The sequence below is a fragment of the Pantherophis guttatus genome, chromosome 1 (genome assembly GCF_059756535.1).
Source record: "Pantherophis guttatus breed Tessera chromosome 1, ASM5975653v1, whole genome shotgun sequence".
In the NCBI taxonomy this organism is placed as follows: Eukaryota; Metazoa; Chordata; class Lepidosauria; order Squamata; family Colubridae; genus Pantherophis; species Pantherophis guttatus.
In genome coordinates, this window is record NC_142063.1 from 330,676,912 (window position 1) to 330,698,497 (window position 21,586).

Sequence of the window (21,586 nt, forward strand, 5' to 3'; positions counted from 1 at the left end):
CTGGTCTTAATAACCAGCTTAATAACAGGGTGCCTTAGACCACTGTACTACCAAGGCTCTTGTACCCATGAGGTATGTTGAGGGTCAGGAATGATGCAGTGTGAGTTGGGGAGGATACGTGGAGGTGCGAATGGCCAGTCTGGCACAAGCATAGAGGGACTGGAAGAGGATACACTGGATGGGGGAGCTTTACCCAAACAACTTGCAACCTTCCCTGCTAGCTTCCCCATTGACTTTCTCCCTGCTAGCTTGCCACAAACAAAGTCAATGGGGAAGCTGGCAGGAGGTCAGAAATCGTTCCTGCCCAACTGCTTTTGTGCCCGCCTGTGGTCATTCTGTTGATCTGTTAAGTAAGTATACATCTCTGAAACAATGACACAATTGAAAGGATGATCCAATGAGTCACAGGTTGTCTAGTATTATTACATAAGTTTTACTGATCTAATATTCTCATAAGTGGCATGTAGATGTCACTAAAAGGATGTCAGAAAGGCATCCCTTTATTACATCTAACACCTTTGTAATATTCAGGCGTATAATATGTGTGCTATGAGGAACAGTTAGGATTTGGAAGTGGAAATCTCACATAATCACATAGTTGATTCTCATTATTATTATTGTTGTTGTTGTTGATGATGATTTATATGCCGCCCTTCTCCGGAGACTCAGGGTGGCTTACAATGCGTTAAGCAATAACCTTCATACTTTTGTATATTTTATACAAAGTCAGCTTATTGCCCCCACAAACCGGATTAGAGTACCATCTTATTGTGGCTTATGGCTCAATATATGGAAACTTGGCCGTTGTCTTAGTGTGTTGCCAGGATCAGGCAGTTAAATCATAATATGATTTATTTCTTTGGGCACATAAGTTATGTTAACATAGCGGTTTTGTTCTGAAGTTTTACTACGTTGTGTGAACTGAGCTGCTCAGTGAAAGCAAGTCATCTATATGCTGTTTTACTCCAAGGCTTAATACTTAGCTGGTTAGCCATCTGAAATACTTGGATAACTAGTCCAAAGCAGTTCATGCAAAGAAGCTGCCTGTTGCATCTCTGCATGCGGCATAAGGCTGACCAAGGTTCCTTCTAGTCAGATGGTATTCCCGGAACTGTGAGTTATACAGGTGGGTGGGCTTCTTTGAACGTTCCAATTCAGTTCTAGTTGAACTTTACAGGGCCAAAAAATTGAAGGGTAGGTTTTTTTTTTTTTTAGTGTTGATATATTTCAAGATGTATTTTTACCGTATGGAATTAAAACAGCATGTGTTTTTAAAAAAAAAGAAAGAAAGAAACAACCCCACCAACCCTTGAAAATAAAGATGCCATTTAACTTTGGGCACACAGAACTGTTCGCACAACCTTTTCACACAAGATAGAGAAGCACGTGTGACCCTTTCGTGGCCAACTAGCCCTTGGGAGTTGCGGCATTTTCATGAGAACATGACCTCACAGTGCCCCAAGAGAATGAGATGAAAAGGAGCCCTTTGTGAAGTGATTCACTTTACCCCTTACTGCTCCTGCCGCAGCCCAGCGCTCCACATATGGTAGGTGGCTGCATCTGGTAAAAGAAATTATTCCGCCTGGGAGGGGGGGATGAAGTCATCTGTTCCATCAGCTTGTAACACTGAACTAATTAACAGACAATCAGCATTGATTGAGACAGCTGCATGCTCTGGGGAGCGATTGGGAACACACATCTTTGCAGAACTATTGTTTATTGCTCTCAGGGCAAGGCACTGAATCTACGCCTTGCTTGCCTGGATTGGAGGCTTCTGAATGGCCTGGGAGTTTTATGCAGCTGATACGTCCAGCCAGCATTTGAAAACCTGCTTACTGGCTGCGTTTATGGAGAACTTCTGTATATCTCTACGGACATAAAATAAGAAATTCTTCTGGGTTGCAAAGTCTGGTTACTGCATGTCATCTGTTTACCCATAATTATAAATCTGCATGTGTGTTTGCACCGATGAAGATAGAGGGAAAAGGGATCTTTTTTTTTTTTTAAAAGGCTAGGACATACATAAACAGATTTATCCAGTAGCTTCTAAAATGAGCAATAAAAACCTCAAGCAGTCATTAAATCCAACATTCCAGGTTACTTTTTGCTTACATTTTAAATTTGCTGTTTTTATTTACTTATTTATGTAGCTGCATATCTCTCGATCAACTTTGGGCCGCGCCCAGTCAAAGATTAAAAGACATATAAAATGATATTAAAACTATAACACAAAGCTGATTAAAACATTAAAACAACAAAAACCTGGCACTGCATCAAACTTCTAATGCGTGATTATCTAGGTTTCTCCTAGCTCTTAGGGGAAAAGCCAGTTTTCAAAGCCACTGTAATTTCAAACCGTCGCTAAGGCTCAAAAAATAGAAGCCCGCTGAACGTCAGGCGGAGGAGTGTTCAGTAGGGCAGAGGCTATCATGGAGAGGACCTGCTTCTCTTCCTGTCAGAGGGCAATATTTAGGGAAGGGACTGGGAGCCACCCTATTTCACCCGATAGGACAGGTAGATGTCCGTAGGGAGAGGCAGTCCCGTGGATAGCCTGTGCCGTATAGGGCTTTAAAAGTGATGACCAGCACCTTGAATTGCAGTTGGGAAGAAACTGGAAGCCACTGCAGCTTGTGCAACAAAGTTGTTACATAGGCAAACCTAGGGGCCACCATGTTTGTGTGTGTAACTGCCTTCTGGACCAGTTGAAGTTTCTGGGTGGTCTTCAAGAACACCCCTACGTAGAGCACATTGCAGTAATCTAGATGGATCTGGTTGATCACCTACCCTTTACTCTCCCACAGGAATCAATGGCTATTCCTCTTAATAGCAATGTAACTGCCTCTAAAAGCCGTCTGCTGGGAGACCAGTGATCTTCCTTGGTCAGTTGGTTGGCCATTATGAGGACAAACTGCTAGCCTAGATGGGTCAGAGGTCCAATCCAGCAAGACAGTTCTTACATTCTTGGCAGAATGACTTAGGGTCTACCCAGTTGCCTATTCCTACATAAGTCAAACAAGCTTGCAGGTAATTTCTCAAAATGCTAAGCAGATGTAATTGTATTTAGCTTCAGCAAGGTTGCTGCACTATGGCTTTTAGGCAGTGCTTTGTTTCTTTAGCAGAACAGGCACTTTTATATATATATTAGTTACTAGTCTGTAGTATATTGAAGATAACTTGCAAGGGTAGTCTATGTCTCTGTCAGGAGTTAGACTTTCACTTTCCAATAATTTGGGAAGATGATTCTAGCCACAAGCAGTTAGGTGAAAGTCTACTTAGAATCCTCAGAAGACTGTGTTGCTAGGGTTCTGGCCAGTTTTGGCAGCAATGTTTGGAATATATCAAGAATAAAATCATTCTCTGGCTGCGATTGCACAACAAGCTTAAACACGTCAATGAAAATTATAGCAAACACATTTGTATAATATGCTAACCTTGGTTAGTTTTGTGCCATCTTAAAATATTATGCAAGCCTAACCCATTTGGTTAGTTCATGATTCAATGCATTATCCAAACCCAGAAAAGCTTCCAAGGTCAGCATGCTGTGGAAAAAACATTCTATGAGAGTAATGGATGCTTTGTCGGGGGCTACCTGTATATGGAAAAATAGGATGAAATAAAATGGGAGGTTGAAATGAGATGCAGTGGTGAATTGTAGAAAGTGATATGACTCAGTGGAATTCTGTATGGGACCACTTCTTTCTGCAACTTGGATCAACATACTATTTCATTGAAGACACACAAACATATCACAATCCCAAAAGCAAAACACCAGAAACCCGGAGGATAGGTATTATCCTGGTGCTGAATAGGTACTGAATTTGATGCCAGGTGAACTTCGTGAAAAAGGATGTATGTGGAAACATAACAGAAACCCTCTGACTTCCTTTACTGCCTTCTTGATTTCGGAAGTATGTATGCAGGGGGGATGGAGGAAGGACTTAAAGACAGGCTTCTGAGGAAGATTACAGTGTAGAAGATGGTGATGTTTTTGGATATTTGAATCCAAGCCACTACTAGAGTAATCGAAGAACAGATGTCTTGTGTTTCCTGAGAGCCCCGGTGTATGCAATCCGCTGGGAAACACACTTGCATCAGCTTAACTGTGCAGTGAATCCTCTAGTCCTGCAGAAATTGTGCTTAACTAGCCTTCTCTCTGTTGAACATTTCTATCCTTATTATATATTTCATCTAAATAATTATTTTGTCCCAATATTTTTACACTGGTCCCATTACGGTTGAACCCAAAAGAACGTAACATGCCGTAATAAAAACAATACATTCAAATAATATAAAACCGTGCAATCACGTCTGGGATGGGGAAGGAAGTAAGAAAAAAACCAGAAACTATTCATCTGGTTTCATACAGGGAAGGCCTGGGGTAAAGAAAGAGGTTTTCAACAGGTGCCTAAAAGATCTAATGGAGATGCCTCATAAATTTCAGGGAGGAGAGCATTCCAAAATGCAGGAGTCATTAGAGAGAAGATATTTCCATGAGTAATCGTAGGATGACACTCTGTGGTTCTTGGCAAACATGGCAGAGCTACCGCTGATAATCTTAGCATGAACCAGAGATGTAACAGGAAAGACTGTCTTTCAGTATACCATTCCCAAAGCTGTCTAGAGCAGCAGGACCCCAACCTTTTGGGCACCAGGGATTGGTTCTGTGGAGAGAAGTTTTTCCGCGGACTGGAGGGGGGTGTAATTTCGCATGCTCCCTGAATCCCGTGGATGGAGCTTCACTTGTTTGCGCGACCCGGTTTCTAGCATGCTGTGGCCCGGTGCCGGTCCACAGACCGGGGTTGGGGACCCCTGGTTTAGAGTTTTACATATAAAAAGTTGAACTAAACCTGAGCTAGTAACTTCCTAACAATATCTTACTTCAGCAGAGAGATAAAATGTGTACAAGTCTCCAGCTGACAACTTGGTTCCCACATATCACACTTAAATGCAACTTCCAGACTGAGTGCCAAAATAGCCTCATTTAAAGTATTAGCAAACTAAACATGAGGTTCTTAGTTTTTCTATCTGTCTGTCTGTCTGTCAACAGACAGTTGACAGACAGTTAGGGGTCTGTCAGAGGCCAACTAACTGGCCTCTAACAGACAGACAGTTAAGAGGCCAACAGTTAGGGTGTCTATGGTTGATCCTAAAATCAAATCTGAACTTCGTTTGAAGAGAGGTGAGGTAACCACCTCTCTTCAAAATCTAAAAATTATGTTACCAGATCGGGGGGTCAGGAGGTGGGGTTGAATCTTTGCGTTGGTTGTGAATTGTTATGTTAAGCCTTTTTTTCTTTTAAAAGCCTCTGACGATCCAAGCTGAGTTGCCTGATCAGCAGAGGCATTTAAAAGAAAAAAAGCCTCTGCCGATCAGGCAACTCAGCTGGGATTGTCAGAGGCTTTTGAAAGCATTTTTTTTACAACCTCTTTGCCAAAGAGGTTGTAGAAAAAATGGTTTTAAAGTAAAAAAAAAAAGGCCACACCCACCCAGTCATATTACACATCCCCACCAAGGCACGCCCACAGAAGCGGTAGTAACAAATTTTAGATTTCACCACTGCTTCTAAGTATAGTCCCTTTCTGATTTTTTTAAAAAAATCAGTTTTAGTGCTTTTCAGTTGGTTTTCTTCTTTTCGTGAAAAATCCTCCCATATTTTAAAGTGTGATTGGTGGGAGCTGTATATTTTGGTCTTGTGCTTTCTAACAGATTGCTTGATAATGTGTTGTTGAAGGCCTTATGCCTAGGTATTAACCATATTGGTTTCTGATAAGTATGTACAGACACAGACACACATGCACATTTTCTTTTTGGCTGCTTGACTCTGGGATGAATTTCAAGATTTGTTTTCCCAGCTGTTAAGCATTTTGTTCTTTTTCTTTTAGTTTTCTATTTCAACTATATTAACTATATTAGAATCATCTAACCTGTTTTATTGATTTGTTTATTTTGTATATTCAGCAGGAGAGTAGAATTTTCTGAGTATTTTATGGTAATCTAGGACAGTGATGGCTTAACCTTTTTGCCATTGCATGCCAAAAGCAGGGGGAGTGCGGGGGGGGGGTCACGCACGCATGTGCTGACACTCATAATTCTATGCAACCCGCCCCCATGCATGTGCGCGTGACCCCCCCGCATGCTCCCCCCGCTTTTGGCACATGATGGCACAGTGGGCTCGGTAGACCAATTTTTCACTCTCCCCAGGCTCCACAGCCTTTCTAGGAGCCTGGGGAGGGTGAAAACGGCCTTCCTCACTCCCCCGGAGGCCCTCCGGAGGCTGGAAATGGCCTGTTTGCCAACTGGTGGACCCAGAAGGCCTGAAAATCAGCGTGCCGGAGCTGAGCGTGTGCCATAGGTTCACCATCACGGATCTAGGATATCAAGAGGCTATCAGATTGCCTCTTTCTGCCTGTTCCATTAATAGCGCTTATTCACAAAGTACTGTATGTAGACGTAGGATTATAAGCTAACAATGTAGAATGAATTTAAATGAAAGATTTCAGAAAAAAATGTTGAAGATTTCTATTCCAATTGTCTTGAAGCAGAAAACCTGTATTCCCATACCATTATTCCATACAACCTACAGTGTCTTGTTAGATTCCCCCTAGTTTTTGTGCTAGTTAACCAAAAGTTAAATGGTAAAAAGTTAAGTGTGGGAACAAGGCTAAATGTACTAAAATTTTCATGGTAGCAGCAGAGAGGTTTTGAATCAATTTACGGCAATTAGGGATAAGATTGCAAATATATGTTATACATCAATTGACTTTTACCTGAAGTCCATCAAATTACAGATCAAATTAATTGCATGCAGCTATAAAATAGCATATTTTTTCTATATCCTATGAGTATCCTCTTGGGTCTTGATGACTTCAGATCCACCCAGTATCCATTCAGTTGTAATATCCATCTTTAATTGAACCAGAAGACATAGCCTCTGTCCATTTACTTCTCCCCTGGATTTCTGAGAAGCTGCAGAAGAACAGAAACGTTGCATTAATGTACTTGCTTCAAAGCAATCTACAGCTCTGTGTGTACCAAAAAAATAAAATCTCCAAGGATCTACAAAAGTTTCAGTTAATTTTCTGCAAGGCTACTTACTTTACTGCCCTATTTCATACAACTCTTCAAAACTTACAAATGCCACTCAATTATTTCTTTTTCTGAATTGCTAAATGAATTTACTTACTGACCATTGCGAAAATGTAATGTTGGTGTTGTACAAGTGTTAGGAATGCACACATCCAAACCAGGAAGAATTGATCTCAATTTTAATCAAGAGATTCATTGTTGGTGTTCTCTCTACGAAATAAATTCCTATCATGTGCCTTTTCACTTCTATTGACCATTGTTAAAATGTACTTGATTCTTTGTTTATTATGGATTTGTAGTAAGAATTTGGTTAAGGAACTTGGGTAGGCAAGGAACCTTTTCAGCTTTGATTGTAATTAATGTTGCAAATAGTGAAGTAGTGGGAAGGAGGAATGTGGTGGGAAGAGCATGCATGATGAAATCTAGTCTCTTCTGTATTTGCTCTCTTTTTTGTATCCTTATAAATATTGTATGATGTGTGACTCATATATGAAATCCTGGAGCAAAGGAAATTCTGCCTGGTTTGGGATCTTAACCAATGTCTAATTTCATCTGAAATCTCTGCCTCTTTAGTTTGGTTCATTTGAAAGCTTTTAATTTTGTTAATTTCTTTTCTGTAATGGAAAGACCAGAAGTGACTTGTTGGAGCAAATGGCCCCAGCAGCTTGCTTGCATTCTCTCTCACTAGTGAGCTGTTTTTCTCACTTCTCATGAACGTCAGATTTATTCACACTGAAAGGAAATCGATCACAGGTAAAGAAAAATCTACGGGCAAATCCTCCCCCAAGGTACATAACACAACTTCTATTGACTTCATGGAGATGCAGTGCACATACTTCAATTTAGTACTTAAATAGAGCGAACAGCGATATGAGAAAAGCATTGTATAGCGATGCAGAAATAGAAGCAGAACCGGAATGCCAATAGTTGTTCTGTATAAAAGGTAGCATCATCCATTGGGTACATGTGGAAGACATGATGATGACATTCTCTCAAATATGTTTTCAGGTCTGCTTTTTTGGTGCATAAACCAAGCATATCTGGAATAAGATGGCAGATTCATTAATATAACCACTGAAAGATACACAGATGTCTCTTGAGAAGTTTTGTTCTTGCATTTTTTTTTATTTATTCTAGACTGGCGAGTGAGTACCCATAATTCAGATGTAAAATAGGCTTTTTTATCTTGATGCTCAAATCATAACATTTAATTATGATAATTATTAAAAGTTATTTCATTAACTAGGTATAGTTTTATGACTTTGTTCAACACAATTAAATTGAAAAATCATAACATCTAATTTCTGGTTTGGCATATATGGATATCGACATACAGAACATATGGAAGGTAAAATATTGCTTGGTCAGGAGGGATGCTGCATATTAGAATATTTAGTATTGGGAAGATTTTGCTATCTCATTATCTAGAGTTACAAAGTCTTCAAACATTTTAAAGCCAAAGACAATGGCTGTCTTTTTTTGGTGGCCAAGGAACATACTTAATATTTTTGGGGAAGTGCAAAGAGTGCTTGGTGGGAATATGCAAAGGAAAAATGGCAGCATCATGCATGTAGGAAAAATCGTGATTTTTGGTTGTGGCAATTAGAAGTGTGCCACAATTGGCTCTCCTTCCAATTAACAGGGATGCCAAATGTGGCATGGCTACGACTACAGCAGTTAAGCCAGTGCACACCTTTCATGTTTCCTTGAAAAGCATTACATGAAAACTTCACTTACCCAAAACCATGGTTGGCAATGGAGGTCAGTAGCTATGGGCCATCTGGAGATAGCAATAAAAAATGTTATTATCTCCATCTGGAGATAACAATGACATCTGGAAAATTGTAATGTCATGGAAGAGATGTAACTGGTAGTGGATAAAAGTTAGTGAATGAAATGAAAGAAAAATAGATGTGTCTCTGAAACTTAACATATGAAACTGGATGAAGGGAAAAGATGTATTAGATCTGAATGAAGATGACCTCATCTGAATGGAATGGACTTGTTGATGATGTATGCAGAAAATTAAAATATAGACAATAATTGTGAATGAAAGGGCTAAAATTTGAGGAATGGTATGGTGTCATAAAGGTAATTGTAGGTGTGTATGAAAGTAGGAACCTAGATTTGGTATAGTTATATATCTTGTGCTCTAGGGAAAATACAGGTAATCCTTGACTTACAACCATAATTGAGCCCCAAATTTTTATTGCTAAGCAAGATATTTGTTAAGTGACTTTTGCCCCATTTTACGACCTTTTTTGCCACGATTGTTAAGTGAATCTGACTTTCCCATTGACTTTGCTTGGCAAAAGGTCACAAAAGGGGATCGATCACATGACCCAGGGACACTTCAATCGTCATAAATATGAACCAGTTGCCAAGCATCCAAATTTTGATCATGTGACCATGGGGATGCTGCAACAGTCATAAGTGAAAAATGGTAATAAGTCACTTTTTCAGTGCTTTTGTAACTTTGAATGGTCACTAAACGGACTGTTGTAAGTCAAGGACTATATATAGCAAAACAATGGCAAGTTTAAAGAAATATCACTGCTAATAAAAATATAGGGAGCACAATGTAGTCTGTGATGAGGAATGAATGTTCCTTGAACTATGGAAAAATCTATCTAAGAACATGCTTCTTACTTTGTTTTATGGAAGTTAGACTTGGCTATGTCAGGAGCAAAATAAAACCAGCCAAACGTAGCGAAAGCATGATGGTTATTGTAGACACTCCGCTTTAAGTTGCTTACCCCAGAGCCTAAAAGGGTGATAGTCAGGAAAATGTAGATGAGATGTGAAATGGAATGTGCCATTCTCTGGCTCAGAGGTGCATAGCCCATGGCTTCTTTTCGATGCTGCTTGCTTCTCCACCCCCTCCCAATTCAGCTCTGATAGACTGATTGCCATGCAGTTGGGCTCTGTAACTTCCTTTCTGATCTCATCTTTTTTCCTAGTGGGGCTGCCAGACAGTACCAATAGATATTATCTATCATTCATTCAGTAAAAAATAAAATTAATGTAGTCAGAGAGATGTTGCAAGTTCTAAGTATAGATTGCGTAGATCAGGAAAAAGGGCTTTACGGTAAGAGTGAATTGGGAAGGAAACACCGATTGAGTCTTATTTCAAATTCTTGAAAACCCTGAAAAATCAAGGAACACGATACCTTTGTGTTTAACAAGCATTCGTGATAGTTAAAGACGAACTACTAAATAAAGTCGTTCCAGTACACGGCAAGGAAATGCTTGCAGCAGATGTAATTTCTCATTCTCAGCATCTAAATTTCCTTCCTTCAAAATAACAAAAAAGAAACTTTACAGAGGCCAGTTGTAACTTTTGGGGAGGGATTGGTAACGAGACATTTAAAAGAAGTAATGACTTTAATGAGGGAGATATAAAATACTTTCATTTAGTTGCTTTTTGCTTAGCAGTTAAACCTATGCTTTGCCTTTCTTTTTTGTGATAGCGAGAACTTGATGCAACGGCAACAGTGTTGGCTAACCGACAAGATGAAAGTGAACAATCAAGAAAGAAACTTATTGAACAAAGCCGTGAGTTCAAGAAAAACACTCCAGAAGTAAGTTGCAATACAATACAGATTTTGAGCATTTTCTGTAGCATAAAATTGACTTTTTCCCATCTGTTGAAATTAGTTTCTTGGACTTCTTCTGGCAAATGGAATCTCTCTTTTTCTCTCTCTCTATAAGAATCTTTAAGGGTCTGGCTTTATACCCTGGATGTGTTAGGATTTCCCAAAAAGATTGCATAGCATCGTTTATTGTGCAGAATTCTTGAAAAGAACTATCATTTCATCAAACTAATTAGGAGCGCAATAAAATAGAATACCCCTTAAATTTAGCAGTTTCATAATGTTAATGAATTACTTCAGATTACTGTAACTATTAAATATATGTATATGTAAGAAAACGCTGGGCATGCTGAAATGAATATGTCAATAATTTTCAATGTCATAATTTTTCAATTAAGACTTCTAAAATGTAAAAGAGATTATGCTGCTGCATGGAAATATCTCAACATTTTGTGGAAGAATCCCAGAAACATTATGTTTTGAAAGAAGCATTTATACCATATTTAAATGTGCTGTATAATTATTTTTTTCTTAAATGTTAATTTAAGTGGTTTTGGCTATTTGAAAGCTGTCAGGATCTTTTTTTAATACATTATATATAGCTAAGTAGGCATACTTTTTTAGTTTTCCTTATTTAAATATAGATCCATTTAACATGTTAAATGAGCTTTCCACCCTGCGCTTCCTTGTACGTTGGTTTCCATCCATTCCACTTATCATAGATAATATGCTATCTAGTTTTAGTTTATGATGTCAGAAAAATAATTCCAAATCTGGAAATCTCAAACCTTATTTCTGTTTCTCTTAATGGTTTCTCCATATTCAGAGCACTTATATCCATTTGACATCAAGTCCTTCTCATTTGCTGCTGTTAAAAAGAGAGCATTTAATGCAGTGGATGTCTAGAATAATTAGCTACTTCTCAGATCCTGGGCCCAGCACAAGATATCAACGAGTGAATATTGATAAAGAACTGTGACCTGCAAGAACTGTACCAGGAAAAGCACCATGGGAAAGCTAACTTTCTTTCATCCTCTTAATAGCATAAAATAGGATAGCATTGTTTTATGGCTAGTGAATATATGTTCCTCTGTGTGAGCGCTCTCCCTCCCTCCTTCCCTCTCACTCACATGCACCCACATAAGCACTGTTAAGCTGTGAGATCAGTAATTTGGTAGTGTAAAATTCTTGCTTCTTTCCCCCTGTTTTCACTTAAGGGAGTCTAAAGCAATGAGAATTGGAAATACTTTATAGGTAGTTCTCAATTTACAACCACAATTGGGAGCAGAATTTCCTTTGCTAAGCAAGGCGATTGTTAAGTGAGTCATACATGATTTTACAATCTTTTTTTGCTATTGTTGTTAAGTGAATCACTAAAGTTGTTAACCAAATCCGGCTTCCCCCATTGATTTTGCTTATCAGAAGACAGTGGGGAAGGTCACAAATGGCAATCACATGACACTGCAGCCATCTTAAATACATGCCGGATGCCAAGTGCCCGATTTTGGAACACTTGACTGTGGGAATGCTGTGATTTTGTAAGTGCAAAGACTGTTCAAGAGCCACTTTTTTCAGTGACTACAAGGATTCTTTGGAGAGTTACTGTTATTTGGATTTGCTTGCTCTAGACTAGATGTTTTGATTTGATATAAGGCATCTTCACATGCTAAAAGTTCGGTTTATCTGGCAAAATGTTTAATTGCAGGTGTGTATTCTGGGGTTTGATACAAATTCTGGAATCTGGAATACTTCTCTCAAGTGCATAGCATGCCATCAGTAAGACAGCCCCCCCCCCCCCGGTTAATTCTAGTTTGTATGAGACAGATGTTTGTTAGACATGCTTCTAGGGGAAGCACTGGACAGTAACAACGTAGTGTGGGGGTTTTTTGTGGCTTTTTTTGTGGATCAGAAGCACTTTTGAGAATGAAAGTGATTGTTGATGCTGGCCTTTTGTTGATGGATAGATTGTTGCTGGCATTTTATTTATTTATTTGGCATGCAAATAAGTATGTGTATGTAGGCTAACTATCTCATGTACTTGATTTTAGCCATCTCACAATGAAAACAGATTTTAAAAAACAGTAAAAACAACCAGAGACAGCAGCAACAACAAAAATAATACAAAACATAAAACTTTGCTTTGAGTATTAATATTTGCCATATCATTTTTAAAAGATCAGCTGGAACATGGAGCCTGGCAAGAGCCAGGGGAAGTTTTGCAGGCAAATTACGGAGCATTAAATTAGGAATCTGGCATTCGTAAGAAGAAGGGAAGAAAAATAACATGCACTTTTTCAATAATATTTAAAAATTCAAATTCCGTTCTTGCCATTTGAAGGTGGGATCTCTTTAGAAATTCCAGTATAATATCATTCTTTGATTTGCCTGTTGTGGGAGCTAACTTTTGACATACGTCTGTAGAAATGATTGAGCTATTTAGAGCTCTCCTTCAGTAACATTCCCATGCAAATAGAGCACATCCACACAAGCTTCTTTTTGGAGAGTTTCAATTGAGTTTTTCATGCTTAATATGTCATGGCTTCACAACCATTTATCTTTTGTTCTTGGGATAGGCTGATGATGGGGTTATGATTCAGAAGGCCTAAAATAAAATTTAAAAAAATCTACTTCCCACCCCTGTCTCCCTTTTAAGGTTAGAATCCAGCTCATGGTAAATCTTGTGCTTTTCATTTGATCATCTTCCCCCCCACCCCCCAAAAAAATCTTGTCAACTTCTAGAATTCACATTTTTGGCTTCATGCGTTTTGTCATTTATTTATTTATTTATTTAAATTGATAGATATGGCTATCCATCTGACTAGCCATATGACTAATGTGACATTGGGCAGCTAGGAAAGATTACACTAATTTGAATTTATATGTATATTAATTCAGCTTTGGGTTTATGTTTGTGTGTGTGTCTATACACACACAAACACATATACCAATAAAAATGTTTCATCTATGTTGGTGATGTGGTGGATTCATTTAGGAACTAAAAATTAAAATAAAGAAATGGGAATGGTTTAAAACAACTACAGTTTGCTTGAAAATGTAGTTCCTGCATGCCTTGCAAAGATTAAGGCCATCACTCCAGGAGCAAGAACCGACAGGGCCATCTTGTGCTCTCTCAGGTGATTACAGGCATCAGTAAGAATTTTTATTGACATAACCAAAGGACAGATAAGTTCACCTGAAATATTTGCAAAGTCTGGCCTCTCGTTGCCACAATAACTGCCAGTCCTGCAGAGAACTTTTAATATTTTCTATTAATAATTAATCCAGACATTGAATGAAATGTATTTGGGGAGGATTTATCTATATTTAACAGCTCTGTATCCTCCTCCTTTAGGGAAACCTATAGTAAAAATATACCCAATCTTTAACATTCTAAAAAAAGTGCAAAAAGAAAAGAAGTAAAATAAAGTAAAACATGGAAAGTTCTATAAAGATAGAAGTAGTACCAGAGCAAAGTATTGATGAGTGTTTAATTGTTTTAATTAATTATATTAAACAGAGTGTAATGGTGAGAGAGGCTGGAGCACATTTAATAGATTTAAGATGACAGAATGATATTGCCTGCTCAGATTGGCAGACAGAGATTTTAGAGAGCAGCTTTTCATTTTTATTTTTTTTTACTTCTATCCTGGCAAAGTCGGTGTACAATTATAACACATTTTAATGGAATAATATAACAATATTATTCCCCCTCGTCCCCAAGAAGAAACGATCACCAGATAGATGAAAAGAAAGAAAAAAAGAGAAGTGGTTTTTATTTATCCAGGTTCTGTTAGAAAGTGAGCTACATATGGGTGATCTTAGTGAACATGGCCACTGATGACATAGTTTTGTTTTTCGGTGCCTGCAAATATGCCAAATGTTTAATAAAATTACTTGTATTTTGGCAATATCTCCAGCTTCAGAGCAAACAGATTAAATTATTTTTTTAAAGAATATTGTAGACATTGCTATTTTAAAAGATAGTTAAGTCTCTCTGAAATTCTAAATAGAAAAATTACTAAATGCCACCTAACAAAATTCTTAATAGTATTTTATACAATGTACAATGCTATAGTTAAATGTTAAATTTCTTAATTTAATCAAGTCATCAGAATTAGTCTTGCACACCCCTGTTAGGGGCTGGGACCTATTTTTCTATGGGTTGCAGTGAAAATGTGTGTGTCTTCAGCTTCCTTGAGATTTTCTATGTAGCAGGAATCTTATCGTTTGAGGTCTTTTGAATTATTTTCATTTTTTTGGTATGGATTTTTCCCATAGGTTAGAAATTAAGTGTCTCTTGGCTCCTAGCTTTCTGCCTGTTGCTGACCAAGATGCCAAAGACCCATCTTAAAATCTGTTGAAAATAAATTGGTATTTAGAAGAACCCTAGAGCAGGCCCTCTACCTTACTCAACTGTCAGTAGCAGTTACGGCCCTGAAATGTGTTTGTAGACTAGGGTGTTAAACTGCTTAAGAGATAAGAAAAATAGAGGAGTCCATTAGGCAGATTCTCTAGGTAGTACTCCTAGTAAATTCCTGTCATATCTTCTGGCTTGTAATCGTACCAGCCGTATAAGGAGTTTGATGTGCCTCTGGAAAGAGAAGCAGCAATACTAGCCACCTCTGGGTTTGTAATAGGGACAACTGCTCCAGCACATAAGCATTACACGTATGATATGAAAAGCTGATGCAGGCATTGATACCATTGAGGAGAAAAGAATGGTTTCTGTGCCTTTAAATTTTCTTCTGCTTATCCTTGCCCTCCAGGTGGAAATGTCTGTGCATCTTATAGAGTGAATATTGCGGCAGTGGGGAGGGGGTTGGTGCAGTGGTGGCATTTGCCACTCCCTGTCACCGCTGCTGCTGCTCGCCACCGCTGGGGAACTCTGGAGCCTTCGCTGCCAAGCAGCTGATCGGCTGTTGGATAGGCCACCCGGAATACTGCCGATCAGCTGTTCTAGGTGGAGAGGATTGCTGCTGCCATTTGCTGCCGCCGCATGTCAGTGGCGATAGGTGGCAGTGATAGGCAGCAGCAGTGGTGATTGATGGCAGCAATGGCGAATGGTGGCGATAGGTGGCGGCAGCGATTCCTGCCGCCTAGAACAGCTGATCAGCTGTATTCCGGGAGGCTGATCCAACCGCTCCAGTGTTCCCTGGTGGCGGCAGCAGCTCAGCTCAGTTGACCGGTGGTGGGGGCAACGGAGCGGAGCCCTGATGAGCCACGTGCTGGAGCTGCGATAATGTGCTTAAGCTGACCAGGCTGTTTGCTGTTTGCTGCAAGGATGCTAGCCAGATAAATACCGGATGGATGCTGGGAGGCAGAGGCAGATTTTTTTTCCTGTTTTCCTCCTCTAAAGCTAATGTGCGTCTTATAGTCCGGTGCACGTTATAGTGTGAAAAATCCCTCTTAAATAATAATCAGCAACTATGGATTTATTGTCTAAAAGAGGACATTGCTACTCAAATTCACTTTCCTTTGGGTTCCTCATTAAGAAAGCAAATAGATCACATTATTTAAAGACCTAAGTGTTTTGTTCCCCTTTAATATAGTGTCAGCCCTGGAGGCCATCTTATTCTTTGGATCTTCAGGGCTGCCACACTTAGTGCTATGGGAAACGGGGAGGGGGGATTGCATGGAGTAGCAGGGATATCTAGCCATAACATTCTTTTCTCTAAGAGTCAAGGACATTGAGCCTGCACCTAGAATGGTGTGACTGGGAGGCATCTCCAGTTGGGATGGTGCATTGATTGGACCATGGGATGGACATGTGTGTGCAGGGGGAAGGGACTTGGACTTTCTTTTGGGTGGGGAAAACCTGGAAGCTTTCAGATTCTGGTTTTCCCAGATGTGTCAATATGACATCTCTAATAAAATGGAACTTTGAGGAATATCTGGCCTCTGAGTCTTATTTCGTTTTACTTGGAACCCTGACGTACAGTTTGGGAAACCCCAATTAACAGAAACATGTATCCTAAAACTTGCTGCTTATATTAGCATGATGAATCACATATTTAAGGAAAAGGGAAGTCTGGATAGGCAGGAAATGTCCAGTTCTCTGTGTCTAAATCTGACTCAAGTCAAAAACCAAGTAATGGCTTTGGCTCTGGCAAAATACTTGTTCACTTTTGGGTTTTCACAAAACTTGACATAGAATTTTGATTACCTTTCCGCAGGTTCTCATTTACGTCCTTGTTAGGGAAATGCCACCGTTCAAAAAACAGCCTTGCTGTAATAGATTCTTTGGCAGATCTTTGTCCCATTGTAAATAAATTGCCAACTTTTAAAGGAAATTTTATGAGTTGCCTTGTTGTTAGTCTTTTCAGTATAACTGACGAAAGATGGTATTTCTAAACAAGGCCTTGCTAAGACTGTACAGTAGGCCCTGTTACATAATGATGATAGCCTGCATTTGAATTGTCTGCAGTTAGTAGCTTTAATATAATAGTTAATTACTGAGTGTTCTGGCCTTTACAGGATTAAGCTGCCAGAAATCTAAAAAAGTGTTTGTGTGTGCAGCTTTAATTAAAATAAGGCATTTTGCTTTCCCAGCTGTGCACTTCCTGTAGATCTGCATCTAAGCATTCTTTATTAATTTTGAAAATGTAGTTGATCCTGATAATTTAGAGTCATGCAGGCATTCTGAAAAGCTGAAATCGGCCATAGAGATGTGATTAAGAGAAATGCATTTGGAAGTAACAATAAGGTGCTTTGTTCTGTCTGCTATTGAAAACAACAGAAATGAGGATTTGGAGGCTTGATAAGGACCAAGAAGCTACATTTTTTTTTCTTGTGTTTTTATTTCTTTGGAGTACAGTACCAGAGGTGGAAACTGAGTTGAACTTTTCTCAGTATACAGTACTTACTTTTAGATTTGGCTTTCTGAGAAGTTTTAAATAGTTCAAGGACCTACCTCCAGGGAAAGCTGTCACTATGATCTGTGTGAGTAGCTGTTCTTATTATGTCTCTTAATCTGCCTCTTCTAGGGATGGGTAGTTTGACTATCTTTCCCCCACACTTCCTTAGCTTAGCTGAAATGTCCCAGAATTATTGACAATATAAAGGAGGCTTGTTTATTGAGTTTCCACTACGCAATTGGTCTGCAGTTACAGACCAGAGAGAGGCTGTAATTGCTACTGCACACTCTATACCAGTGATGGCGAACCTTTTTGCCGTCACGTGCCAAAAGTGGGGGTCGCAGGGGAGATGTCTTGCGCATGCATTCCCACACCCATAATTCAATGCCCTCCACACTCCTCATGCTTTTGGCACGCAAAGGCAAAAAGGTTACCAGTGGGCCCAGTAGAGCCTTACTTGGAGCCTGGGGAGGGCGAAAATGGCCTTCCCCACCCCCCTAGAGGCCCTCTGGAGGCTGGAAACGGCCCGTTTCCCGACTTCAAGTGGGCCCAGAAGGCCCGAAAATCAGCTGGCCAGTGCACGCATGCACACTGGAGCTGAGCTAGGGCAATGCTCACATGCCCACAGATATGGCTCCACGTGCCACCTGTGGAACGTGTGCCATAGGTTCGCCATCATGGCTCTATACCATTTTGACCAAAACATTGAAGTGTAGAACATTATATAATTGGGGCTCGGATTGTCTACTGTATTGTTTGCTGTAAAAATGCTTCAGAAGCCCAAATAAATTATTCATTGCTTTAGTGGTTAATATCATCTATCCCATGCCTAGCTGACAGGTGCAGCTGGTGTAAATTTGGCTCCTTCTCTGACAATTCTAGCAAGTAGTTCTTTAGGTAGCAGGGTGGATTTGATTTGATTTAAATCAAGTTGATTTAAATCATGATTTAAATCACTAGTAAAAAGGCTTGATATAAACCAACTCGATTTAAATCATAATTTTTAAAGAGCAACTGTCATCTCTGTCCCACAGCAGCTCCTCTTCTGACCTGCTGTTGACTCGCCGACAGTCCCAATATTGCAGAATATACAGCCTCATGCTACATAACTAAGGTCCATTTCATGTTGAATAAACTAAATTATTAATGTATCTTAAATAGAAAACTATCTTTAGATAGATTTTTACTCCAAAAGCATTTTATTAAAATAAATTTGATTAAAAAAAATTTAAAAATCCGATTTAAATATAAAAATTCGATTTTTGGGTTTTTGTTTTTTTAAATCATCGATTTTTATCCACCCTGATAAGAAGCCTTAAAAGCTTTGTTGGTTTCATTGTTGCTCTTCTTTCTGGCCTTGAAATATGTTTCGTGGATAAAACTCCAAAGTACAGGACAGTTTTTAAATAATCTATGCTGTTTCCCCCAAAATAAGACATCCCCTGATAATAAGCCCAATCAGGCTTTTGAGCGCATGGCAATAAGGCCAAGCGCTTATTTCAGCGTTCAAAAAAATATAAAACAGGGTCTTATTTTTGGGGAAACACGGTATCAATCCCATCTTTCATTGATGTTGATTGTCAAATCCAGCTGTAATTTAAGGTAAATCATCGAGAATAATCAGGCAGTAAATGCATTTTGACCACAAACAGCTTCTAGATAATCTGGAAAAAGAAAAACCTGTGAGCTGATAAAAGACAAAAAAAAAAAAAAAAAAAAAGAGCTCTCAAACAGACAAACTTTGTAATGTTTACAGAATTCTGATGGCCCACTATTAACGCCCAATTATCTCCTAAGGAATTGGAAATTTTGAACCATGGAGAAATTCTTTATGGTTTTTTTTCCTTCCCCAGAAAGCTCATGATCTCATTCTCATAAGCTTAGAACTATCTAAGACACTTTTAGTAAATTTATATAATGGCTTAAATTTAGTTTTGTGTGTATGTTCTTTTTTTGTGTGCCATAGCAATAATTTATTTAAAGCACTTTTTTTTTTTTTTTACTATATAGGCTTTTTGCCTTGTTTCATATAGTTTTTTTCCCCAAACTAGAATGTTGGGTTTAAAAAATAAACCCAATATGTAAAAAATACAAAAATACATTAAAAAAATATTCAGTTGAAATATTGAACTGAACTGCAGTACGAAGGCAAATATATGTGTCCCAGGATAATGTTGCAAGATCCAATCTGGGTCAGTCACTGGGGTCAGAGGTTTTGTCTTTGGAGCTCGGAAGACGAAACCTCTGGTCCCGGTGACCGACCCAAATTGGATCTTGAATGCAGTATAGATTTGTTTTCGCTCAATGTGATAGCATTGGAAATGACTTTGGAATTAGAATTCTTATCACACTTTTTAAGAGACCAAAGAATTATTTTTATATTTTATATTTATTATACACCATCCAGAGGTTCTCTTTGAGGGAGATGGGTGGCTCGCAAATATTAAAAAATTTTAAAAAAAATTCTTATAATTTATATATGAATTACATAGAATAGTCCAGTGATGGTGAACCTTTTCGGCACTGAATCCCAAACCGGAATGCATGTGCATGCATGTGTGCGCGCCAGAGCACCGAAAACCCAAAGACCAGTGCGTACATGCCTGTTTTTTGGCCATTTTTGGGGCATTTTGGGGGGCATTTTTTGGTTGTTTTCGGGCCATTTTCAGCGCTATTTTTAGGCCATTTTCCAGGCTGTTTTCAGGCTGGTTTTTGGACCGTTTTCAGGCCATTTTCCAGCACTCGGGCACCTGCGAAGACCAACTGGCCAGTATGTATGTGCGTGCTGGAAACCATAAGAGCAGCTGGAGATGGCACGCATGCCCATAGAGAGGGCTCTGCGTGTCACCTGTGGCATGCGTGCCATAGGTTCGCCATCACGGGAATAGTTTATCCCTAAATTGGTACCGTCCAGATGTATTAGACTACAGTTACCAGACTTTTTACCAAATACACAGTATAAGTGTGTTTCATACCTTTTAGGACTGCCTTCTAGTTCTGGCCATTATTCAATTAACTTTAGTCAGAAAGTGCTTATTCATATCAGATTTTATTCATGTTTCAATTTTTCATTACAGAAATTAGTACAAGAGCCCATATTCACAAATTTAATTTCATGGTACCCTAAGACTGTTGGAATGCAGAAACATTATTTTGCACTCTTGCTGCTAAGAGATTGGTGGGTGGGGAGAGGAATGAACATCAAGGTAAAGTGATTCTCTTCTGTATCTAATCTTTGGGTCAGTGACCATTTCACACTTGAAGGAGATGAACAGCCTCTAAGTACAGCATGTGATATGTAACTTCTGATCATCTCCATTTAGAAGAAGACATTTCCTCCAGGACTGCGAACAAAGCGATGTAGGCACCGCCACCCATTTTCATACAGATCCCTATTTTTGGATACACCTTTCCCATTCACATCAATTTTGACACATGCAGATTAGCAGGGGGTGGGGGGGATGGGTAATTTCCTTGCTTGGCATTCCAAGAGAAAAGGATGACATTATAGGTATACAGGTGGCCTTCAACTTAAGACTATTGGTTTAACAATCATTCAGAGTTATGGTGCTGAAAAAAGGGATTTACAATGGTCTTTGCACTTACAACTGTTGTGGCGTACTCACAGTCACATGATCAAAATTTGGATGCTTGGCAACTGGCATGTATCTGTGGCCTTCCCTGGAGGCTTCTGACAAGAGAGTCGATGGGGGAAGCCATCTTTACTAAACAATGATGCGATTTGCTTAATGAGCATGGCAAAAAAAAGGTTGAAAAAACTCATACTCAATTAATTCCCCCTTCATTTAGTGGTGGAAGTTTTAGTCTTCATTGTAGTTGTAAGTTGGGGACTAGCTGTATAGCTGAAAAGTAAGCCCTTCTCTTCTCTCTTGTTGCTGGGCCAGATAGAAGAAGCAGGGCTTTGAATTATACATGGGTTGGAGACTCTCCATGCCTGATGTTATAGGGAACTATGAATTAATGTATGTATTTGCAGATAAAAAAGGATTTGATGAATCCTTTAAGATCTGAGTGTGGAACCCTCAGAAATTT

General features: G+C 39.1%; 1 protein-coding gene across 9 annotated transcripts in view; it reads left to right on the forward strand.

The window, feature by feature from the left end:
* Positions 1 to 21,586, forward strand: part of CUX1 (cut like homeobox 1) — a 358,675-nt gene that overhangs the window by 62,124 nt on the left and 274,965 nt on the right. For all 9 annotated transcript variants that reach the window (XM_087889230.1, XM_034420877.3, XM_034420880.3 and 6 more), the window contains exon 2: positions 10,557 to 10,667. In XM_087889230.1, the coding sequence (XP_087745356.1) occupies positions 10,557 to 10,667 (111 nt within the window). The remainder of the gene's footprint in view (positions 1 to 10,556; positions 10,668 to 21,586) is intronic.